Raw genomic sequence first — 23,569 nt, 5'->3', positions numbered from 1 at the left:
CGGGATCTTCTAAAACCTACCAGTTAAAGGTCGCTTCGTCATTTCTTGCCAAAATACCTTTGGGTAACGCATTCCGAGCATAGACATAATAAATGATTTATTTATTTCTATGTCTTTATTATGTCTATGATTCCGAGGGACGCAAGATAACGGTGCCCTCGTTTGACCCGGAAAAGGTTTGACGTAATTTCATTGCTGAACTTCGTGATACAGGTTAGACTAGCATGTTTGTCTGTGTTATTATTATTACTATTGCTGTTGTTGTTATTGAAGAGGTTGCATTTCGGACGTCCACAAGCTAGTTAATTGTAAGGTTTTAACTACAACTTTGCCAGGATCATTTGTGAATGCTGTCCTAAGGCATGCAACTTTAACAGGCGCTTTGCTAGCTTACAAGTATGAAGCTAAAAAAATAAAAATGAAAAAGATAAATAATCTAACTGCAAAATATGTCCGCACAATAAACAATACCTCAACCAGACACGAGTGTCACCTGTTTGCACTTTGAATGGTGACCACTAGTGTAAACAGATACCTGAAAGCACATTTTAGTAATTCTTTCCAGTGCTAACAAAAAATTTAGAAAAGGGTTAAAATATTACTTAAAGTATGATTAAATATGTTTTTTCCCTTACACCATCAAAATTCATTTGATGCATCAATACTCCTTAAATTCAGCTTTAATATTTTGTACCCATCACCCCTCAATGAAAACTGACCAAAAATAAATAAATAAAATAAATTCTGCAAGCTTTGTGCACCATTGGCGAGATTTACCAATCAAAACAGAAATTTTCCTTTTATTGCTAATTTCAAATTGTACCTAGATGAAGTACACAACTTTCTTTATGGTTGTAAGATAAAAATAAAAGACACAGTTTCAAAACTAATTTAAGGTCATCTGTTTTTTCTTTTTTTTTTTCTAGCACTTTAATTTCAATTTATAATTACTCAAGACTCGTTGTCTTGAGATGGCTGAGTCCTTTAAACAGTGGTTGGAGGCAGGGAAAGACCTGGCAGACGCGTTGTCATCAAAAGTAGTAAGTTTTCATTTATTCTATTATTTTTTATGTATATCATTCTCTTGTTTTATTTAACTGAACTTCTGTTCCTGAAAAGAAAGTATGTACCAAGCAAAGGTAAATTAATGATCTTTGTTTTGTTTTTTTTGTTTCTGTTGTTGTTGTTTTTTAGCCCCCAACGAAAAAAAAGCGCAAGACAGCAGGGGGCTCAAATGTTACCTGGAGGAAGCGGGAACAGGATGGGACGATTATACCTCAATGTATGAGAAAAACTCAATCTGGTAAGACATGTCTGATATAGTCTTATGATGTCCAGTCACAGTTATTTCTCTTAATCCAGAACATTAATCTGTTTACAGTTAAATCTGGCCACACTAGTCAGTTTTCAGAAGCTGAGGTGTCACAGACTGATGATGATCTTCCAGAGCACCCAAATCTTGGTATGCATATTAAACTCTGATAGTTTAAATAAGCTTGTATCTTTAAAATTACCATTAAACTATGAATATCAATCTTGCTGCCTACTATTATGATGCATACTCAGTGACAAAGCCATCTAAGAGATCATTTTTCTTTGTTAAAATACATTGCTGTCTCTGTATTTTACATTATCATATTTCTTTAAATATTTTTCTTTAGAGCAACATCTTCAGGAACTCAGGGATCTCGTGAACTCTGTCATTGTCCCTGCATCAGTCCAAGTGGAGGAGACACCTGCCATGTCTACATGGACTAAAAGACAGTCCGCTGTTGAAAAAAAGTTCCGAACTGCAGTGCCAGAGCTGTTGGAAAGCAAATTTGCCGCTGAGACAGTAATAGAGCATTGCTGTCATTTATGCAAAACAGCTGGTGCAGTTATCCAGTGCCTGGGCTGCGTTGCTTCAGGAACTCAGTATCTCTGTCCAGCATGCGATTCAGCAGTCCACCAGAAACATGTTGTCACTTTCTGTGACTGTTTTTAACCCATAAGAAGATTAAGTTTTAGGTCAAGCCTAACAGTGAATTATTATTATGATGATATATTATGTTAGCAGAATCTAATTATAGCGCAGTGTTCAACGTGATGAAAAAACACAGGACTCCGTCACGCGCATGAGTTAGAGTGGGAGCCCGCACCTGTGGACACACCCTGTTTTATTGATTGTTGCACGTGTGGAGGATTCCCTCATTAGCCGTGTCAGAAATCAAATACAGGGGTATCATTCATGATGTCAAAACAAACAAAATGAGAACATATTTCTTAACATTTCTTAACATATTATAATGAAGATCTTATTTAATTCTGATACTGACTGACTGAAAGTGTAATTTTTTTCAGGTCCATACAGCCTCTGACTGCTGTGTGGACCCCAGGGATGAGTGATTTCCTTGGCCTCAAATATTGGCCTGCAACCCCAAGCTTCCAGTTGCTGTTCACATTTGATGTGTTCACATCATTTCAGCATATGAAGTTAGACAGCCCAGCTTTATCACAGCAAGCGTTTATCAGAATGCTTGAACATGGAGCCCTTAGTACAGGACGGGTAGGTGCTCTGACATTCAGATGTTTTTAATTCCAAACGTCCACGTCTTAAACTGACCAAAATGCTACTATTCTTGTTTCCAGAAAGGCAGCATCTGCAGTGACACATTCCACAGAGTCTTTCGAGAATTTATCTTCTGCAATTACAAAAAAGAAGATCTGTGCCTGGTGGAGCCATTCAAGTGTCCAGCTTGTACTCCAGATATGCTGCTATATCTGTGGATGGCAATAGAAAACATTATCGTTTCAGAAAGTCCAAAGGGTCAGTCCAATAGTTTTTTTTATTTTTAATAATTGATATATTAGCTATACTGAAACTTACCATGAACAAACAACTGTAATTGTTCTGGGAATCTCAAAAATGTGTCGTCAATTTGAAAATGTTGAATGAAGATGATCCCAAACAGTTTGTAGTTACATATGATTAGCAGTAACTGCAGTTAGGATTCATGAGTTATGAGTTAACATAATATTTTAAATGAATGACAGCAACATTTTCATATTGTTGGTACCTTAAGTAATCTTTATATTTTTAATAGGATTGGCCTGTTTAGGAACAGCTCGTTCCATGGCCAGTAATTTAAAGATATTGTATATATTTGAACTTTTATGCTTTATAACAATATAACTTAACACACATGTTGGAGAGATAGTACAAAGTTTTGAGTGATGGTTAGTTTGATTATGTTGTCAAAAAATTCTTTTAACAGGACAGATGAACCATCACTTTTCGATGGACAGGATGCAGAAGTGTCTGCCTTTGTTGATCAGATAAGAAGTCAGATGAAAATTGTAAGGATCTATTCAGTTTATTCTAAAAAAATTTATTTGTGTCAGGGATGTATGTAACACATTATATCTTCTTTCAGAGGACTGGTCATGATGTCTGCGGGCTGGCAACATTTACTGCAGGACGGGAAACGTCACAGAAGTCCCGGGCCAAGGTGGATGAGGAGGGCCTGGAAGTAGCTGTGTGCAGACATGGCGTCCTGCTGCAAGGCTTGAACCACTACCGTGGTGAAATTTATGCCTTAACTCTTCCTACAGAAGGAGCTGGCTGACATTACAAATGCAAAATTCTTTTGTATGGACATCGCTTGCAAGTAATCATAACCATGATGAAATGCAAAATTAAAAGAACTAGCTTAAAACTAAAGACCATATTGGGATGGTAAACAGAAGTAGTCATTAATGAGACATTAATGGGCATCCATACATGATTACTTAGAATTCATTGGTTGGACCACACCCATATTGTCTGATCAGAATTAGTTCAGATTGACGAGGTGAAAACCAAATCATCCCACTCCTCATCCTTCAACGCTTACATTCATGTTTCAGATGTTGTAGCTGTAGGTGAGATGGCTAAAGTGTTAATACTTGCACATCAAGCATATATTGTCATTTATTTCACTACATTTTTTTCCTTTGATTGGTTACAGTGGTCATACTGGTGACATCCCCGGTCCTAGTATATCTTACAACAATACTAATACCTGTTACTTTCTCATTACAGGTATTGACCATATTTGCAGAAGATGTCTGAAAAGTTCCCTGAGCTTCAACCTCTTACAGAGATGAAGCCTTTTCTCTCTGTAATGCATGCTAAGGCTCACACTGGCAAATGTGAGGTACAGATGCAAGTTAAATGTTTGATTCACACTGTTTTTCAAACACATTGCTACCTTCTCTTACACATGACACATAGCACCATATTCATTTTTTTAGGCACATTTCTTCATTGGGACGTAAACCGTAGTCCATGTTAGTAAAATCATTTAGTTCATTACATGCAGTCCTACTAAGACCTTGTCTAGAGATACACTTGCTTTAAACCACACAGTTGTGTGTGCATGTAATCAGCATCCACATAGTTGTGTAAGAAATGTTATCTAATGTGGTAAAAAGCAAGTTTATACATGCCGCTTGGCATTCTGAAAGATGGACTTCCAATATGACATTGATCTAAATACAGTCCAAACATGAGTTTAAAGTAGTTCTTGAGCAGACTTTGAAATATTAGCTGTGTCTACATATAAGAACATAAATACAGAAACACATACTTCTGATAAACTACAGTGACGTGGGTCAGGAGCATGATTGTAAAGCTCAGAAACATATTTGTTTTGGAACAGGCGACGTGGGGGGGCAGAAACCAGGAAGGTGCAGGAAATACAATTGGTGAGGAGGTGGAACAGGTTAATAGTTTTCTCTCCAGGGCAGCTTTGACCACAAAGTACATGGCCAAATCAGGTAGGTTGAAAAATGTATGCTTTTAATACATCATCAGATTACAAAATAGATTCTAATATATTTGTATATAATCCATATAATTACATATAACTTAAAATTTATTTTAAATTATTTTATAGGTCGAACAGACATGTTAACCATCTTTGCCGTGGGATGGAACCATCGGAAGGTGGAGCTTCTCCACAAGGCACTGGCAAAGAGGTTTATGAAGGTAAGTAGTCTGCAGTTTGTAAATATGTTTTAATTTAATGTTTACATTGTGCAATTTTCAATACTGGGATTTGACAAATGTTGTTTAATGAAATTTATTGAGTACAATTTATTTCCAACAGTACATGTACGCTACATTGTTCTGCCAATGCTGATGTAGTATCTTAAAACTAGAGGAAATGGTTGCATGCAAAGAACATATTTCACTAAAGTGTAAACTGTTAGAATGAGTCTTAGAAATTAATTGGCAATAATATGTGTTTTTTTAAACAATCCAAATAGATTACAAAGCGAGCAGAAATTGAAGTAGCGAATCTTCACTCAAGCAAGACCTGAACATCTCTCTGGAGGACACACAACAGTGGGTGGAGGATGCCAAACACTGGGCAACCACTGGTAAGCAGAAGGTCCCTTGTGAATTAATTTGAAAGTATCCTATCATACGTTTGGCTTCATTTTTCAGCCTGCCTTTTTTATTCCTGGATTTCTCTTTTTTCTCTATAAGAGAGACATGACGCTAATAGCAGCCAGGAAGACCTCCAGAGAGAGATTGATGAGATCATTTATTCCCTCCGAAGAAGGAAGCATGATCTCTGTCAACAGAATGGTATTTACTATTGTGTTGGTCAGCAACTCAAGGTGTTGTTTACGGTTTATGCTAAGATTTTTTTCTTTTTATCTTAACAGACAGCAACCAAGCAAGGCTGCGCAAACGGAGGAATCTGTGTAATCTCAAGAAGAAACTAAAGGAGAGGATCCTGCACTACAACACTGTTTGTGCATCAGGTCAAACAACTGACACAGAAGCAGCATGCAGTCTCTGATGATGTCATTCTGCCATGGGATGTGCAAGGAGATGGTAAGTTGAGTGTTTTTACAGCAGTCAGTTGTGGCTGCGTATACATCATTTCCATCATGACTGGGCGATTTTGATGCCATTAATTTATTTTCTACTTACTTTTATGTGTCATTTTATTTATTTCATATTATTTGCAAAGCTATCTTGTTGATGTCAACTAAAATAAGATTTTCACCTTGTGGTTCACTGTCTCCACACCCTGTCTTTCACTATGAGAGAAATTAAAAGCATAGTTCTCAGTAAAAAAAAAACAAAAAAACAAAAACGAAACGGCGCCGCCAATACAAATGGTCAAACTAATATTTTTTGGGATCACCTTAAGCTTTGATTCCAGCAGCATTCTCTGTGTAATTGTCTTGATAACTTTCTGCATTGCAAGATTAATTTTCATCCAGAGTTGCATTAATTTTTCACCAAGACCATGTATTGATGATGAGAGGGTCCAACCTGTTACACATGGACTCCAGGGAGACAAGGGGACGTTTAACAGATTTATTAACAGGATGGGATATTGCAGATACACATACAGTTACCAACAGGGACGTGAGGAATCTGGAGACAGAACGGGAGTGAGTCCTTGAGGTGTGTGGTTTAAGGTCCGACCATGAGTGACTGAACTGTTGGGGTATATAAAGGACTGGGGAACAAGGGAAGACAGGTGTGGCAGGTTACCTAGATTGCTGATGAGGATCTGGAACTGGTGTGGAGGATCAGGGAAGTGAGGAGTGAATGGAGTGGCAGGACAGGGGAGTGCTGGAGTGACAGGACAGATTGTAACAGTACCCCCCCCTCCAGAAGGCCGGATTCCAGACGGCCCGGGAGGACGACAGGAGGGCGGTGAGGACAGGAGCTGGAGCCCTGGCGGATGACCACAAGGGGGAGACAACACCCAAAACTTCGGCGGGCGTCCAGGAGGATGGGAAAACCTGGATCGGATCCTTGGAGGACGCCCCGGAGGATGAGCAGGCCAGGTCCTGGACCTGGAAGGAGGACGACCGGGAGGCCGGACTGACCAGGGCCGGGTCATGGAAGGAGGACGACCCGGAGGACGAGCAGACCAGGGCCCGGGTCATGGAGGGAGGACGACCCGGAGGACGAGTAGGCCTGGGGCTAACCCCTGGCGGACGGGCATGCTCGGACCGGAGCTCCGGAGAACAGGTCAGCTGGATCACCGGACGCTGAGCAGGCATGGACCGGATCACCGGACGCTGAGCAGGCATGGACCAGAGCACCGGCAGACGAGCAGACTGGATCCCTGGCGGCTGACGGGCAGACTGGGCCTCTGGCGGACGGCCTGAGGGTTGTGCAGGCTGGAGCTCAGGCGGACGGCCTGAGGGCTGTGCAGGCTGGCGCTCAGGCGGACGGCCTGAGGGCTGTGCAGGCTGGCGCTCAGGCGGACGGCCTGAGGGCTGTGCAGGCTGGAGCTCAGGCGGACGGCCTGAGGCATGCGCCGGCTGGAGCTGGTGCTCAGGCGGACGGCCTGAGGCATGCGCCGGCTGGAGCAGGATCTCTGGCAGGCGCGCCGACTGGAGCAGGATCTCTGGCAGGCGCGCCGACTGGAGCAGGATCTCTGGCAGGCGCGCCGACTGGAGCAGGATCTCTGGCAGGCGCGCCGACTGGAGCAGGATCTCTGGCAGGCGCGCTGACTGGAGCTCTGGGAGGCACACAGACTGAAGCTGGAGCGCAGAGAGGGGTGCAGACAGGAGCTCTGGAAGACAGAGACATGTTAATGATAATTCTGGTGGGCGACCTCCCGGTCGCACAGACAGGAGCTGAGTCTCTGGCGGGCGACCGGGAGGTCGCACAGACAGGAGCGGGAAACAGGAAGGACCCAGAGGCTGGAGAGGAGCGTCCCACTTGGAGACCCCCTCGGAGACCGGAGCCACTGGCGGGCGAGGAGCGCAGAAACCATCTACCTCCTCGGAGACAGGAACTGACAGGTTTGACAGAACCAGGGGCTGGAGAGGAGCGTCTCGCCCTGAGACCCCCTCGGAGACTGGACCCACTGGCGGGAGAGGAGCGTCGAATCCGTCGACCTCCTCGGAGACTTGAGCTGACCTCGGACTGGTGAGCGCCGGACAGGACCGTTGCGCTGGTGTCGGAGGTAATAATGGTGCAGCCCGTGGAGCAGACGTCGGAGACCGAGCAGGAACAATCCGTGGCATCGGTGTATGACGTGGGAGATCCGGTGAAGACCGGGGAGCAGGCACGGGAGGCTGCAGGACAGGAACAGACCGGGGCTGTGGTGTCAGACGCAGAAGAGCCGGGACTGACCGTTGCTGTGGCGTCTGGCACTGTAGAGCCAGACCGGACTGGGAAGCAGGCGGAGAAGGCTGCAGGGCTGGTGCAGACCGGGGCTGTGGTGTAGGACGCTGTAGAGCCGGGACTGACCGTTGCTGTGGCGTCGGACACTGTAGAGCCGGGGCTGACCGGGGAGCAGGCGTCGGAGACTGCAGAGCAGAACAGGACTGGGAAGCAGACATGGGAGTCTGTAGTACCGGGGCTGATCGTGGCTGTGGCATCGGACGCTGTAGAGCCGGGACTGACCGTTGCTGTGGCGTCGGACGCTGTAGAGCCGGGACTGACCGGGGAGCAGGCGTCGGAAGCTGCGGAGCAGAACTGGACGGGGAAGCAGACATGGGAGTCTGTAAGACCGGGGCTGATCGTGGCTGTGGCGTCGGACGCTGTGGAGCCGGAACTGACCGTTGCTGGGGCGTCGGACGCTGTGGAGCCAGACAGGACCGGGGAACAGGCTCAGGGGACGTGAGCCTGGGAGCTGGAGGTGACACAGGGGACGTGAGCCTGGGAGCTGGAGGCGACACTGGGGACGTGAGCCTGGGAGCTGGAGGCGACACAGGGGACGTGAGCCTGGGAGCTGGAGGCGACACAGGGGATGCTGGCGTGGAAGCCGGGGGAGACGCTGCAGACGCTGGCGTGGAAGCCGGGGGAGACGCTGGTGGTGCTCTCAAACCCACACACTCCAGTTGAGCCTCCATATAAACCTCCCACGCCTCCTTTACCAGTTCGGCCAGATCCGGAAACACAAGGAGGAGGGTTGGTCTGGCTTCCAACTGGGTGACCAGGTCCATCGCTGAGCGGAGCCTCACCAGGGGTCCAGGGAGCTCAGCCAGTGCGTCCACATAGGTGTCCCATGCGGTGTGGACCGCACTGAAGTCTTTAGGGGAAAGGTAAACCTCCAGGTCTGGCAGTAATTCCTCCTGAATGGCTTTCCTCCAGCACATTTCGTCGGTTTTAGGTCGGACCTTCTGTTACACATGGACTCCAGGGAGACAAGGGGACGTTTAACAGATTTATTAACAGGATGGGATATTGCAGATACACATACAGTTACCAACAGGGACGTGAGGAATCTGGAGACAGAACGGGAGTGAGTCCTTGAGGTGTGTGGTTTAAGGTCCGACCATGAGTGACTGAACTGTTGGGGTATATAAAGGACTGGGGAACAAGGGAAGACAGGTGTGGCAGGTTACCTAGATTGCTGATGAGGATCTGGAACTGGTGTGGAGGATCAGGGAAGTGAGGAGTGAATGGAATGGCAGGACAGGGGAGTGCTGGAGTGACAGGACAGATTGTAACACAACCACTGGACAAAGCCTCCTCCAGCACATCACAAAGATTCCCAATATAAGGTTCATGTCTGGGCTCTTTGGTGGCTGATCCATGTGTGAAAAATCTTGTGTTCCTTGGACCATTCTCTCACAATCTGAGCCCCATGAATCCTGACATTTTCATCCTGGAATATGGCCGTGCCATCATGAAGATGTAATAACCTGCTCAGTCAGTATATTCAGGTAGTCAGCTGACTTGTTTCAGCTGAAAGATAAGTGTCCATGCAGTAATTATTCAATAGGAGGCTCCTACCTATTTGCTTAGTTAAATCCAGGCAGCGAATCTTTTCTTTGGCCAGATAACACCAGCAACTCTAATGTTGTAGCATATTTAATGTTTGTTTTTATTTCTGTTCTCTTTATTTGGTTGCTAGCTTCCGTTTGAAGAGGAGACTGTTTGACCAGGTCATGCTCGTCAGACGTGTGGAAGAGAAGAAATTAATCACTGTGAAGGAGATGACTCAGCATTATCAGTATCTAAGAAGAGTTTTCGACAAACTGGACAACCACCTTCACAAAACTGAAGGGGACATCAAGAACCACAGTAAATAATTGTCCAGTTATATAAACAATCATTTATCAGTCCAGTGGTGGTATTTTCACAAAAATGTATGTCTCAACTTCATTTTTGTCTTTTTCTACTTAAACTTTTTTTATGTTTTACTTTAGCTTCATCTACAGGTATGACAGAAGAAGGACACGGGGGACTGCGCTGCTGTCTTCTGCAGAAGCGACACCTTCTTCTGGAGAAACTGAGCTCTGCTGCTAGCACCTACGCTTGTTTTGATGTGGACTCATCTTTATTCGTGTTGGAGGAAGACAAAGATGATGATGAAGAGGAAAGGCAACAGGATGACAGCAGTTCAGATCTTTCGGAGGAAGACATATAGACTGGCTGTGTGCATGTGCTTAATGTGTTACACAGTCACACACTGCAAGCTACCATGAAGCAAAATTTAAACTCTGGTGGAAGAATATTTAGACCACTTTTTATTAAAATACTTACGTGTTCCAACTTTACTGTAATAAAATGTGTAAATAGTCACGTGTTCCTTGTTAAATGTTTTGGATTAATGTCATGCTACAGTAACATGTATGTGAAATATTTGGTACTACAACAGTGTCGTCATAAAGTATTTTGTTATATGATTGTTAATTCTGTTTTTCCCATCACATATTAAGTGCTGTGTGTAAGGACATGTGTTCAAATTTGGCCTGTCTATGGAGCCTGCTTATAAATTAAGTCGCTTAATAAATGCTACATCTGCCATTTGACTGTTTTCTTTACACACAGTTGCCTATATAAGATTAATAATACCCTCATAAAGAAAGACATATTGTTAGATGGCTATTGTGACATAAAAGGACACACTTTTTGCTGTGTTGTCTGTGATTAGGTACTAAAGGATAACAAAAGTGACTTCCGATGCACTCGGTCAGGTGTCTGTAGGTTCTTCGTTTTGTCTTTTCCAATTGGCTGCTCTCTATTTCAGATAGAACTTGGGCAAAAGCTGTTATTTATGAAAACTGTGAATACTGTGGTTAGAAAATCTTAATTACACCCACATATTTACTTTTACACACCACATCCTCACCTAGTTTATAAGTAATTGACAGTTTGGCTGTACAATATGTTTGAAATATGTAGTATGATCCTATAATCTACAATTGTAGAAAATAAAAAAAAAAATATAAAAATATATAAAATATGGAAAATAAATAAGCATAAATAAATAAACATCTTTACTTTCTATCAACATATATTATCTAGTAGTAGTGTAATCACCAGTTCAGCTTTATTATTTATTTTATTAATGTAATATATGTTTTTGTAACCCTATTTTCTAGCTTCTGAAAATCTAAAGAATTACAATAATGACACTGATTTGTTCTCAGATGCATGGCACTGCTACAGGGAACTGTGTTTTTTAAATGTTTTGCTTATGTTATAGGGGTCTAAAATAGACCCCAATGGTGAATAAAGAAGATGATTGCAGTCCCGGAAGTGGGGCACAAAGGCGAACGCCTGGTGGCCCGGGCCTTCGCCTTTGTGCTCAGACTGAACGGGGGACATGGTCCCCCTCCTTCTGTGGGCTCACAACTTGCAGGAGGGGCCATAAAAGTATAGTGCAGTGGGAGCTTGGTGTGCGCCAAGGGTAGGGATCCAGGCTTTTTGGAATCCTTGGATGGGGTGTTGGAGAGCAATCCTTCCAAGGACTCCCTTGCGGTGCTGGGGGATTTCAATGCTCACGTTGGCAAAATGTATATGTAACACCTGGAGGGGTGTGATTGGGAGGAACGGCCCCCCTGATTTGAATCCGGGTGGTGTTTTGTTATTGGACTTCTGTGCTCATCAGGGATTGTCCATAATGCACACTATGTTCAGGCATAAGAGCGTCCACATATGCACTTGGCACCAGGACACTCTGGGTGATCTGTGATCTGGGAAGGGCTCAGAGTAGAGTCACTGCTCCTCCACATTGAGAGGAACCAGATGAGGTGGCTTGGGTCAGGATGCCTCCTTGTGAGGTGTTCCAGGCATGTCCCACCTGGAGGAGACCCTGGGGAAGGCCCAAGACACGCTGGAGGGGCAACATCTCCTGGCTGGCCTGTGGGACTGCCTTGGGATCCCCCCAGATGACATGGCAAATGTGGACTGGGAGAGGGAAGTTTAGGCTTTCACACTTAGGCAGCTTCCCCCCCGGATAAGTGGTAGAAAATAGATTGATTGATAGAAGCGTTTTGCATCCAATTAAAAGATGGAAATGCTGAATTATATACAATACAAACATACTTTTTACAACCCCTGTAGGTTAGTGTGTTTCTAAATTTCAAGTCAACATCCTGTAAAAGTATATATAAAAGTGCTTTATGGGATATAAATGCACATTGAAAAAAAAGGAAATCCCTTTTTTAATTTAGAGATTAGGTATGCTCTGCAACATTATAGTGGATATATACATAAACATGATTAAAAAAAATGTAATTTGGAATGGAACGCAACCAACTGATGGCAGAGAGTCCATCAAAGTATTGGAACATACCATACACCTAGCAGCGTCCATAGCAACCACGGCAACAACGATTTCGCCAGACCTGAGAGAATGAAAGACTGGTTGAAATGGCTAAAAGACAGTTTTTCTTTCAGGTATCTCATTAAAGGTCCATTTGGTATCATTTTCTTTGTTGTTTCACTCATATATTATTTAGTCACGATTTAAATGCCTTAAATTTACGTTGTTCGACAAGAAATTGCACCGTAATCGCGAGAATTTGAAACTTGACACCTTTCGAACTGGATCGGGAGTCTCAGTCCAGCTTATCAGCGGCGTGAATATATGACAACGACCTACCTGCTAGGAGGCAGAGTATGGCCTTATGGTCCCTTACGAATGGGCTGATGACCACTGATAATGCCCATTTAATGGAGAGATAACGACCAAATCGGATCTTTTTACATGGATACCGCCATCAATATTAAAAACAACATGAGGGTAATACATACTAACCAAAGCAGTGACAAACTGCACCAAAACAGTTGCACAGCACAGAAATTAACCATTTAGTATGGATATATGTCTGCTTGTAACATGACAGTCTCCATGGTAAATACGATGACCTGGAGTAACTATAGCCACATAGCCAATATGGCTGTTACAAAAAAAAAAAAAAAAAAAACAGATTAATGGGTCATCTGTTAAAGTAATTGTATGTGATGGACACCAGGAGTTTTGTGGTAAATAAACCTGAGGCTCAGGGAAGTGAAGAGCAGAAAAACCAAAAAGCTTATTCATCTACTATTGTGATTTTTGTGGCACCTCATACCTGGCAACTTACTAATCATTTGGCTCCTTAACATGAAATAACTTGCATTTACTGTAATACCTTTTAATTATACAATAATTCAATTTTACATCTTATATACCAGTTTTAACACAATAACAGCAGTTTCTTTAGGTCAGCAGAGCATGTGTTGGGATAGACTAATTCTTTACTCCCAAAGTATCCATAATAAATTAAATTGTGTTTGAATGTACATCAATGTAATAGCACACAAAGGTGATCTAAAAGCACAGCATGTAAGAAAAGCAGGGCAAATGTAGTCTGCACAAAATATTTTTATTAACATTATTTTACTCACAATACCTGAGTAAAAGCCATACTTCATAGCTGAATGCTACAAGAGATTACTCGTTAATGTCACTTCTTCTGTTACAGCTTACCAATTGAACATTTACAGAAACAGAAAATGTCAAATAATGGTCCAACAGTTGCATTACCATGTATAATACAACATCCAAACATAGAACAATGAAATTAACTATAACAGTCATTTTAGGGTTTTATATCTGAATATTTGCCTTTGGTTCCCAAGAGTTTTTCCACTTCATTCCACTGCAAGACAGAGAGAAAGACAGGCAGCCCAAAATATTACTGTTTCATTAAAACTGTTTTCATAATGTACCATCCTGACAATACCATTTACAAGAATATTTGGAGTATCCTGGTATACATATATTCTTGTTGTTCACAAGCCCTACACCCAGTCCAGCATCCATCATATTAGGACATTTCTTTTAAATCCACACAGAGCACTTGTTAAAGAATGATTTTTCCATAAACGAAATAGTTCTGAATAGCCATTAGCAAATACTTAGTCAAGTCAAGTTTATTTGTAAAGCACATTTAAAGCCTTAGCTGGAAGGAGATTTGAAGAATGTTTTTTTCTGTATGGAATCTGCATGTTAGGTTAATTGGTTACTCTAAATCAAGGGTGTCCAGCTCCGGTCTTCAAGGGCCACAATCCTACAGGTTTTTAATGTGTCTCTGCTTCAAAACCATCAGACTTCAATTAATAAGTCGCTGTACAGAACTACACAAGCTTTTTGATGCATTTAATTTGAGTCAGGTGTGTTGAAGCAGTTATACACTGAAAACCTACAGGACAGTGGCCCTTGAAAACCGACTTTGGTCACCTCTGCTCTAAAATCTCCCTTTAAGTGAGTGTGAGCATGAGTGGTTGTCTGTCTGTGTTGTCCTTTTGATGGACTGGCCGCCTGTCTTGGGTGTACCTGCCTCTCGCCTGCTAATTGCTGGGAGAGACTTCAGCCCCCTGCAACCCTGAATTAGCTAAGTTATGTAGAAAGTAACTAATGAAAATCTGAACATATGGCATTAATGAAAGAATGAAAACTTTATTGTCATTGCAACAGGTGCAACAAAATTATTTTTCCAGTACAAACCCAATTTCCAAAAGTAGACAACAACAACATATAAACATAAACGGGATCATAATTAAAAGCAGGGCGTGTCCAAAGTCGGTCTTCGAAGGCCCGTGTCCTGCAGGTTTTAGATTACTCCAGTTCCAACACACCTGATTTACATTACATGGATCCAAAAGCTTATCAGCTTCTGTACAATAAGCCATTGGTTAGAATAAGGTGTGTTGAAGCAGGAAAGCATCGAAAGCCTGCAGGACACCAGTCATGGAAGCCGGATCTGGACATCCCTGGATTCAAGTAAAAACAATCTAATAAATTATCATTCTGTAGTTACACTGTAAAGCATCATTTACAATATTTAGGTAAGAGTTAATTGTGAATTTGGGTTGAAATTCTTCAGGTGTAATCATATCCATGTTAGAATGTGGATTTATGTAAAAGAAGACAGTACTACGACCTATTGATGTAAGCATCTACATATACAACTTTAGATATAAAATAAGAACTTGTTTAGTTGTTTTGAGTGTTTTGTACAATACAGGTAAATGCAACAATACATATTTACAGGTAAAAACTTCATGCATACATTAAACATACATACCATCCAGAGCAAGGATGCCACTGCAACAAGACCTCCACACAGCCCTAGTAGAGACATAAAGACAAACCATAAAATTAAGGAACTTTTCTTTAGCTTTCCTTCATTTGTCTAAACCACAAAAAATACAATCAAACAGACCCCCCCAAAGAAGAGCCGTCTTATCTTTCAATCAGCCGGTATGGTCAATAAGGCAAGGCAAGGCAAGGCAGTTTATTTGTATAGCACATTTCATGTACAGGACAATTCAAAGTGCTTTACATAAAACAAAGACATTACAGATATTTAGAATAGTAAAAGGCATCAACACAAAAAACAACACATAATCACAATAAAATAATAAATTACATTAAAATGATTAAAAGCAAGATAAGTTAAAAAAAGTTACCGTGCAGATTTCATGCATAGGCGCATGAGAAAAGAAAAGTTTTTAACCTGGATTTAAAAATGTCTACATTTGGGGAAAGTTTAATCTCCACTGGCAGTTTGTTCCATTTGTTTGCAGCATAACAGCATAACAGCTAAATGCTGCTTCTCCATGTTTAGTCTGGACTAAGATAAGATAAGATAAAATTACAGAATTCGATTTGTTCTTTAGAACATTTGGTGAATGAGGCCCATTTTATTGCAATCATGTAATTGTTTTGTAGAAATGCTGCAATCACCAAAACAACTGTTGAGTGTTATTTGATTCTTGTTTGTAAAATCTGGTGTCACGGCCCGTGCGAATCTTCAATCAGTGCTTCCTGTTGCCCATATTTGGACTGCCTATTGTCACCGCGATTAGGACGGCGCAGCTGGAGGACATCAGATCATCACCTCACCTCCATATAACCACCACACAGACATCCAGTCATCGCTGGATTATACTACTCATCGTGGTAACCAGTCGTGTACGTTGTCTGATTCTGTCGTGTTAAACTGAGACTAACCTGTTGACATCTCTCTCCCAAGAACCTGTCCGCACTTCACCTGCATCCCGGAAAGTCCAGTCTGCCCGCTCCAGTCCGTCCGTCCAGCGAACCCTGCATCTCTTCAGCACATTCAATAAACTGTTCTTTATCATTCTCCATTCGCTTACTCCTTGGCTCCATACACCACCCCCTTGACATCTGGACACTAAGCCAAGGACACACAGGCAGATGCACAGCAAGGTGCATTTATAGGCCAATATATGCAAGTAGTAGCCCCACTGTTATAATCAGAAGCTTGTTTCTTGGGTCAACAAGCAAATATGTTGCTAAAAAAATATTGCAATGGTTTTCATACATGTTTTCTTGCCAGATTCACAAATAAGCCTGAAAGCTCCGAGCCATTACCTCATCCAGTTCATATAGACTTTAAAAGTTTGCAGGCATCACTTTGCCTCTGTGTCCTGACCACAATAACACATGTAGATATAATTATGTTGGGATATTTATATGTTTTCATAATTAGTTTTTTACCGTGAAACATTTGTAACACTTTTTCAAACCAACTCTCTGCCTCAAAATTTTTTTGTAGGGGAAAGTGGATGAGCCTTGATGAATGGGACACTCTGAAAGGGATAAATGTGTTATTGATTAAACATCAAAATGTTGCCATGGTGGTCATTGTTAAAAAAACATTGAAAATTAAATGGACAACTTTAAACACAATTTTAAAAACAAATTGTTTAATTTTTGTTCCCTTTTAATAAAAGCATCCCTGTGCACTTAAATCTTCTAACTGTTAAAAACCAAATGTATTAATAGATTTCCTGGAGAGAGTGACCTCAGTAAGATTCAGATAAATTTTATTTAGATGATTTTTATACCAAAAAGCCACTATGCTTGTTTACTGGAGGAAACTGTATTTCAACTCTCACCATGACCTTTAACAAAGATTATTATAAATGATGAGAGACGGACAAATCCACACATACCAACTGTGTCTGCTGTCCTCCTTCGTCTTTTCTTCTGTGAGGTAAGTCCAACAGACACTGGAGCATGCAGGGAGGAAGATTTGGGACAGGAAGACAAGAGAGGAGTTGGGGAGGAGGACTCAGAAAAAGCATGAAAGGGCAACAGAGGAGGAGTGATGGAGGGCGTGGACTCTAGGGCTGGTCAGCCCTCTCCTCATTGAGCTGTGGATCCTCAGGACTCGGTCCTGGCTAAGAGTACCCGGTCCTGGCCTCTCCCCCATCTCAGCTGTAGTTTCGACTGCTGTTGTTACTTTTAGGAAGAAGAAATTCAGTTGACAAACAAGTAAACAGTAAATAAATGGGAGAGTTAGTGTCCAAATAATGTGCAAGTGGTCTTCACACATAACACCTCTTACCTATATATGAGTGTACAACCATATATAATATAAACAGAACAAAAGCAGCATTGTTTATTTAAGAGAGAGTTTTTTAAACCAGCTCTACAAACTAAAATCCAGTCATGCTTTTGACCATGGGTCTGTCTCTGGACAGACACCATAAATCAATGCATACCATGTGATTAGAGCACAAACTTGTTTGTTGTAAAAAAATTCAACAAAACAGTGAGACATTTTTACATATTAAGACTAAACATCATCAATATATTAAAACCTCTCAGGTGTCCATGTATGCATTTTCATCCTAAAGTATGTTATACTTGTTAATTCTGAGTTAATCCTAGATTCATTATGGATTAGGTAAAAATATGACATGCATGTTTCTCTTATTACCGTCAAGAAGACTTTCATAAATTTTCTTCGTGGTATCAAGAGCATCCTTCATGTCCTCGGTGTTAATTAACCATGGACACATGCACTCTGCCATAAATCCTCCTTCCCTTCTCCTGGCCAGGAAGAGGATGGGATGCCTCTCCAAAAGCTGCCATTTATGAAGCTGAAAAAGAAGTTAACACAAAAAATAGAAGTTAAAGTTTAGTTGTGAAAGTCTAGTATTTTAAAGAGTTTATGAACTGCAATGTGCTTGTCACCTTTGCCTAATAGAAACCTTTATACTATCACTTATTTAGCAAAGGCCTTAACTGTTGTGAGTGGGAATAATGCAAAAATATAATTCTGTTATTGGTCAAGTAGATTTGTTTCTAGTTATTGTGAATACCACAGTATCATTAAATTTATATACTGTAAAAACTATTCATTTTGTTATCACTGATTTATCTGCCATTTACTCCACCTGTTTAATATTGAACCAGTAGTTGAGGCAGTCTGCTGATATTACATGAAAACAAAACATTGTGAAAAAAATGGGAATATATGGGAGTAGACTTCTACCTACACCCTGTCCATCTTTGTTGTTACTGTTCCCTTTGTTGTGATTTGGTTTTAATTGTTTTTGTTTTTAGATGTTTTTAAACAATCTTGAAAATAGTAATTAAAAAAGCCAAAGGAGGAGCAGGCCAGCATGTTTTTCTTCACTGTTCAAGTGATTCAGATCAATATAGCATAAAGTTTTTGTTTGTTTGTTTTCTAGGAAAAATGCAGCATCACTTCAGCATCAATGATGTTAAAAAAGATCTATTTTTACAATGAGGCAATTCTCTCTTGTCTGTTCATCATAAACAATTAATCTGTACTTCTGCAGGAATTATTAGATACTATTTTATGATAACCATTGGGTAGAGAAAAACGTACCAGCAAACTTGTTGAACCGTAGACTTCATTGATACTGCTGTTCTTCTTTTGACGCTCTTTCCATTCCTTGGAAAATTTTTCTTTTTGTTTTTGCAGCCTCTCTTTGTGGTGCTGTTTGCTGCCACAGTGTTGGCATGTTTTAGAAGCCACCCCAATCATCTTCTGGCACTGCCAACATTTTTTTGAGTAGGCATCTGGAAAAGGAAACGTGTGTGACACATTTTCTTACCATATACCCATGATACAGAAAAGCTGTATTAACTGCAACTGATTAGATATCGCTGACTCGAATGGAGAATAAATGTTTATAATAGAAACCATTACATTAAATATGGATTCATTCTGAAAATGTGAATATAAAATTATGTGCATCATCTGTTTTTAGCCATACTGCTTTTGGTCATATCACATAAAGAAATGTAACATCTAATATTAACCGTGCTGTCTACAGATTTCATCACATACTGACAATTGTGGATTACACAGGGGACAGACATATTTGTTTACCTACAAGGCTCACCTGTTATATTTCCTATAGCTCTCAGAATGCCTTCATTTGGCATGATTTTTAAATACAAAAAGTACTTACCTAATGCTGTTCAGCTCTGCGGGCAATTTTTATTTTAATCATTTATTTATTTTTTATCGCGTTATTGAGAATATGCAAAATGACCACATCACGGTCCATGAAATTAAAAACACCTGTTTTGTCTGTGTTCCCCACACCCGTTTAATGTCATCTAAAATACACGTCTTTATGGAAAACAATTTCGTGTAATTTAAAGGGTATCAACTAAATTTGCAGTGCAAACGTCCCTGCACTAGCTAGCAAAAACGTTTTAGCACAATGTCATATACCAATACGCCTTGGCAAACATTAAATAAACAAAATTAGCATACATTTTACTAGGGAATATGACTTTAAATAATAAGAATACTTATCTAATTCTGTACAGCTCTATGATCAACATTTTCTCGATCTGTCATGTTATATTGAGGTGATAATTTGCAAAATGACAACATCGTGGTTCATGGAATTTAAAACATTGTCTACCCCTTATTCTTTCCTGTTTGGGCAACCAAATGACGTCTTAGTGTCATGTAAAATTCCCATCTTTATGGAAAACCATTTTGTCTAATATGCAGGGTATAAACACTAAATTTACGGTGCTAAGATACCCGCACTAGCTAGCAAAAACTTTTTAGCACAATGTCATATACTGATACTCCAAATAAGCAAAATTTACATACACTGTACTAAGCTATTCTAAGTTAAACATCACTACACCATTAAATTGTCAAAATATTCTATGGTACACAAATTTATTCCTTTTTAGTCACTACTTACCTTTTCTTGCTCATCTAAAATGCTTCCAAAAACCCACACGATGACACAAGGCGCCATGTTTGAGCGAAGTAAATAGTGACCTGGAATTAACAAGGACACAGCGTTCGCCTCCGTAAATTACCGATGGGTGACGTAAGACGAAGGGTCGCTCGGGCTTTGCTTTAGCAAACGTTCTTATGTGTCGTAATTTGGTGTATGAATTTACGACCTAATAGCTCGTATTGAATTGGAGAATATGTTGGTTTTTCTTCAGGCTGCCCACACACACATCTGAGTCTATTTAGTGGAAATACAAGTCTACTTTTCTTCAAGGCCTCAATACTGTGTCAAAGATTCCCACCGATATAAAATCCCCTGCAGGTACTATCGTCTCCCAGAGAAGGCCCCGTGGTCAAACCTCAGCTATGTGGAAGTTTCCTCTTCACTTTGCCCATGTGGGCTTTTCCCAGGATCTCTGCTTTCTTCCCAAAGTCCAGAAACCTGCATGGTAGGTTTGCTGCTTCCAGATTGGATGTTTTAATGTGGGCATGTTTGCTTTTTAACTGTTTTTACCGACTGCAGCTGGAAGCTCCAGGCCACCATGACTGTAAAGCAGAATACTGATGTTTAACCCGTTCACACTTTGTTTCAACATGGCCTCCAAAAACCAGAGTTTAAGAAAAATTTAATACTTCACATTTTTATCACAAGCTAAATGAAAATAAAAGCTGGTTAAATGTGTCTTGTTGGTTTTTCAGCGTTCTCTCATCAGTTGTAATAAACATGTAATAAATGTGTTAAAGCAGCGAGTGTGAAAGGGAGACGGCAGCTTTGCATCAGGCTGGAACGTGCTCATAATGACGGATCAAAGCTGGAAACATCACTGACAACTTGCACCATGCAGGAATTTACTGGAAACATTTTAACTGCACATAGAAACATGCAGTTTAATAACTAATTCATCTGAGCTGAAACTGAGTCTAAATACAAGTTTTTATGACGTCTTTGAGCTGAATGGATCCACTGATTTCAGCATCAACTTTTCACTCAGCGTTTCTTCACAGGGAACAGTAAAACATGTACAGGCCGTCTGAAAACATACTTCTACCTGGATATAAGCAATAATCCCTGTTTACTGGTCAGAATGATGCATGCTGGGAAAAACATGACCGTGGCTGGACTAAAGTGAGGCAACCTGAAATATAAAAACATGTCAGAGTTCTTTAAAGGAAGCTTCAAAACTGAGCTTAAAGGTGCAGCGTGGAACATAAACAAAGGTCACTGACAGAAAATGTCACATATCATCAGAAACTGCTTCTATTGGCATCTAAACACTTTACTAAAATAACATGTTTTATTCTTTTACAATGAGACGTTTATATCTACGTGGCGTACGTCCACAGACATGCAGCTGCCACATTTGTGCCACCATTTTTACTACGGTGTCTCTGAACGGACAAACTGTGTGAAGTGAGAACCCTCTCAGCTTTAAAACTGCAGTAGCGGCTTTGTTTGATAGGGGCAGGAGCAGCGTTTGGGATAAGTAAGCTCTTAAAAGCACCATAGAAGAAGACAGTCCACATGTAGACCGTGTGGAAGTAGCTACTGTAGTGCAGTCAACGCTGCACCTGAGGCCACCAGAAACACCTGACCTGGACAGCACCAAGAGAGTCAAGGATGACGTCTATTGTTCACAATAAACCTGTTCTCTGATGTTCTCCAGGTTCTGTCCAGACAGGTCCTTCTTCTAGTGGTCCTGGTCTCTTGGTGGTCTTGGTGTCAGCACTCTTTCTGGGTCTGCTGCAGCTGGACGTTACAGGTAGATGTGATGGATCAGGCCGACCCAGAGTTTCTTTCCATCACACATAAAGAGAGTTCACACTCTAAACATGAAAGCTGAACATTTGTTCTTTTAAAGCCTGCAGGTTTCTAAAAGCTCACAGGGTAAGTGCTGACTGGCTCTGCTTCCTGTTGTCAAGGTTACAAAGAAATGATACATTTCCAAGATGAGCCAAAAAACAGTAAAACAAAAAATCTTCTATCAGCATTTTTTTAAAGAAGCTCAGATTTTCATAAAGCAGGTTTCACTCATTTTAGCTCGACATGCTGAATTATTCTAATTAGAAATAAAATTTAAATAAAATAAATGTTAAAGGATCGTTAGAAAATAGAGGAAGGAGCCAATTAAACTCCAGGAAAGAGAAGGAATCCAGCAGGAGAAGCTTCAGGATTCAGACAGAATGTGGAGTTCCCAGAACCAGAGACACAAAAGAAAAAAACAAACACCCCAACAAACAAAGGCTGAACATGGAGGTCCAGACAAGACAAACAGAACGTGGATTCACACAAAGACACAGCTCCAGTTTTAGTCATACAGGAGCACTTTTTTATTTGTTAAGAACTTAGATTATAAATTCCACCTGGTCCTGATGAGCCCAGTTTTAGAACAACTGCTTTTTCATTGTAGTGCCAATAACTTGTATTACAGCAAAAAGGCATCGATAAAACAACTTCTCATTGTTTAAACATGGAAATAAAAACTGTCTGGGCTTCTGGGAAAATCAGCTGGTTGATTAGGAACCATTTACAGAGGCTGAGGGTCCGTGCTGAAGTGGCTTCAAGTCCACGTCTGTGGACTTTGACATGTGTCGTTCCCCAAAACGGAGGACAATAAAGTTTTGTTAAATAAACAAGCTTTAATATCTTCCAACCCATTAATATTGTTCACGTTAAAAACCAACATAAATTTCCCTCTGGGATTAAAATATGTGACATTTTTACAAGTTCTGGAACATTTCTATCAGATCCACATTAAACTGATATAAACTGGTTTCATTTAAAAAACAGGTTTCCAATTAAAGATCAGGAAAAAATGTCAATCTGCTCCAAATCCATCATGTCTACAAATTGCAGCTACACAGGGCAGATGGATGAAATGCAGACTAATGGGAAATCTCCTTGAATAGAAGCTTCAAACTGGTGGAGGAGACGAGGAACAATTGCAGCTCAGCAGTCATGCAGGACCCCACTGGGAATAAAACGGCCTTTTCTGCTAAATCCTCATTAAAATGCTTCTGCTCCAACATTCTTCTAAAACGGCAACGATGCAGGAGCAACAAACGGACTCGTTTTTTTTTTTTTTTTTTTTTTTTTTTAAACCTGTCTTGTCCAGCATCGTTGCAAACAGAATGATTGTCTGGCTGCCGTCTGGTGCTGGGCAATTTTACTCTATCAAGCAGGGATTTATACTACATGTATAAAGTCCCTCTTGATGACATGAAAAACTTTATTAAATCAGACTCTTAATGCTGGACTCGACCGGAGGGGACAGAGAGA

At 41.0% G+C, this 23,569-nt stretch overlaps 1 protein-coding gene and 3 long non-coding RNA genes across 5 annotated transcripts; 3 read left to right on the top strand and 1 right to left on the bottom strand.

Annotated features, from left to right (window-relative positions):
- Window positions 1-4,014: 4,014 nt before the first annotated feature.
- Window positions 4,015-5,870, top strand: LOC121636083. Its single transcript, XR_006009624.1, has 6 exons — window positions 4,015-4,175; window positions 4,680-4,797; window positions 4,917-5,008; window positions 5,290-5,403; window positions 5,513-5,614; window positions 5,695-5,870. It is a non-coding gene; the product is annotated as an uncharacterized LOC121636083 (long non-coding RNA).
- Window positions 5,871-7,976: 2,106 nt separating this feature from the next.
- Window positions 7,977-8,633, top strand: LOC121636076. Its single transcript, XM_041979402.1, has 2 exons — window positions 7,977-8,228; window positions 8,268-8,633. The coding sequence occupies exons 1-2, from the start codon at window positions 7,977-7,979 to the stop codon at window positions 8,631-8,633; spliced, it is 618 nt and encodes a 205-aa protein (XP_041835336.1).
- A 1,527-nt stretch (window positions 8,634-10,160) lies between these two features.
- On the top strand, window positions 10,161-18,728 carry LOC121636086. Its single transcript, XR_006009627.1, has 4 exons — window positions 10,161-10,620; window positions 15,681-15,688; window positions 16,497-16,498; window positions 18,717-18,728. It is a non-coding gene; the product is annotated as an uncharacterized LOC121636086 (long non-coding RNA).
- On the bottom strand, window positions 13,599-20,358 carry LOC121636081. 2 transcript variants are annotated; one of them, XR_006009621.1, is made up of 6 exons: window positions 20,255-20,358; window positions 18,907-19,100; window positions 17,989-18,151; window positions 17,219-17,507; window positions 15,319-15,362; window positions 13,599-13,890 (listed from the first exon to the last, which is right to left on the bottom strand). It is a non-coding gene; the product is annotated as an uncharacterized LOC121636081 (long non-coding RNA). The 2 variants fall into 2 exon arrangements; XR_006009622.1 differs by lacking the exon at window positions 20,255-20,358 and having other exon boundaries at window positions 15,304-15,362; window positions 18,907-19,585.
- Between the last annotated feature and the right edge of the window lie 3,211 nt (window positions 20,359-23,569).

Source organism: Melanotaenia boesemani (assembly GCF_017639745.1).
Source record: "Melanotaenia boesemani isolate fMelBoe1 chromosome 2 unlocalized genomic scaffold, fMelBoe1.pri SUPER_2_unloc_4, whole genome shotgun sequence".
In the NCBI taxonomy this organism is placed as follows: domain Eukaryota; kingdom Metazoa; phylum Chordata; class Actinopteri; order Atheriniformes; family Melanotaeniidae; genus Melanotaenia; species Melanotaenia boesemani.
Note: the sequence above shows the minus strand (reverse complement) of the source record. Positions and strands in the feature narration are given on the sequence as shown.

Bases quoted from the DNA above. Each gene is read 5' to 3' on its own strand.
- LOC121636076 (XM_041979402.1), top strand. From the start codon at position 7,977: ATGGTGCAGCCCGTGGAGCAGACGTCGGAGACCGAGCAGGAACAATCC. The intron at 8,229-8,267 runs GTGTAGGACGCT...ACCGTTGCTGTG, and splicing joins TGGTGCAGACCGGGGCTGTG to GCGTCGGACACTGTAGAGCC.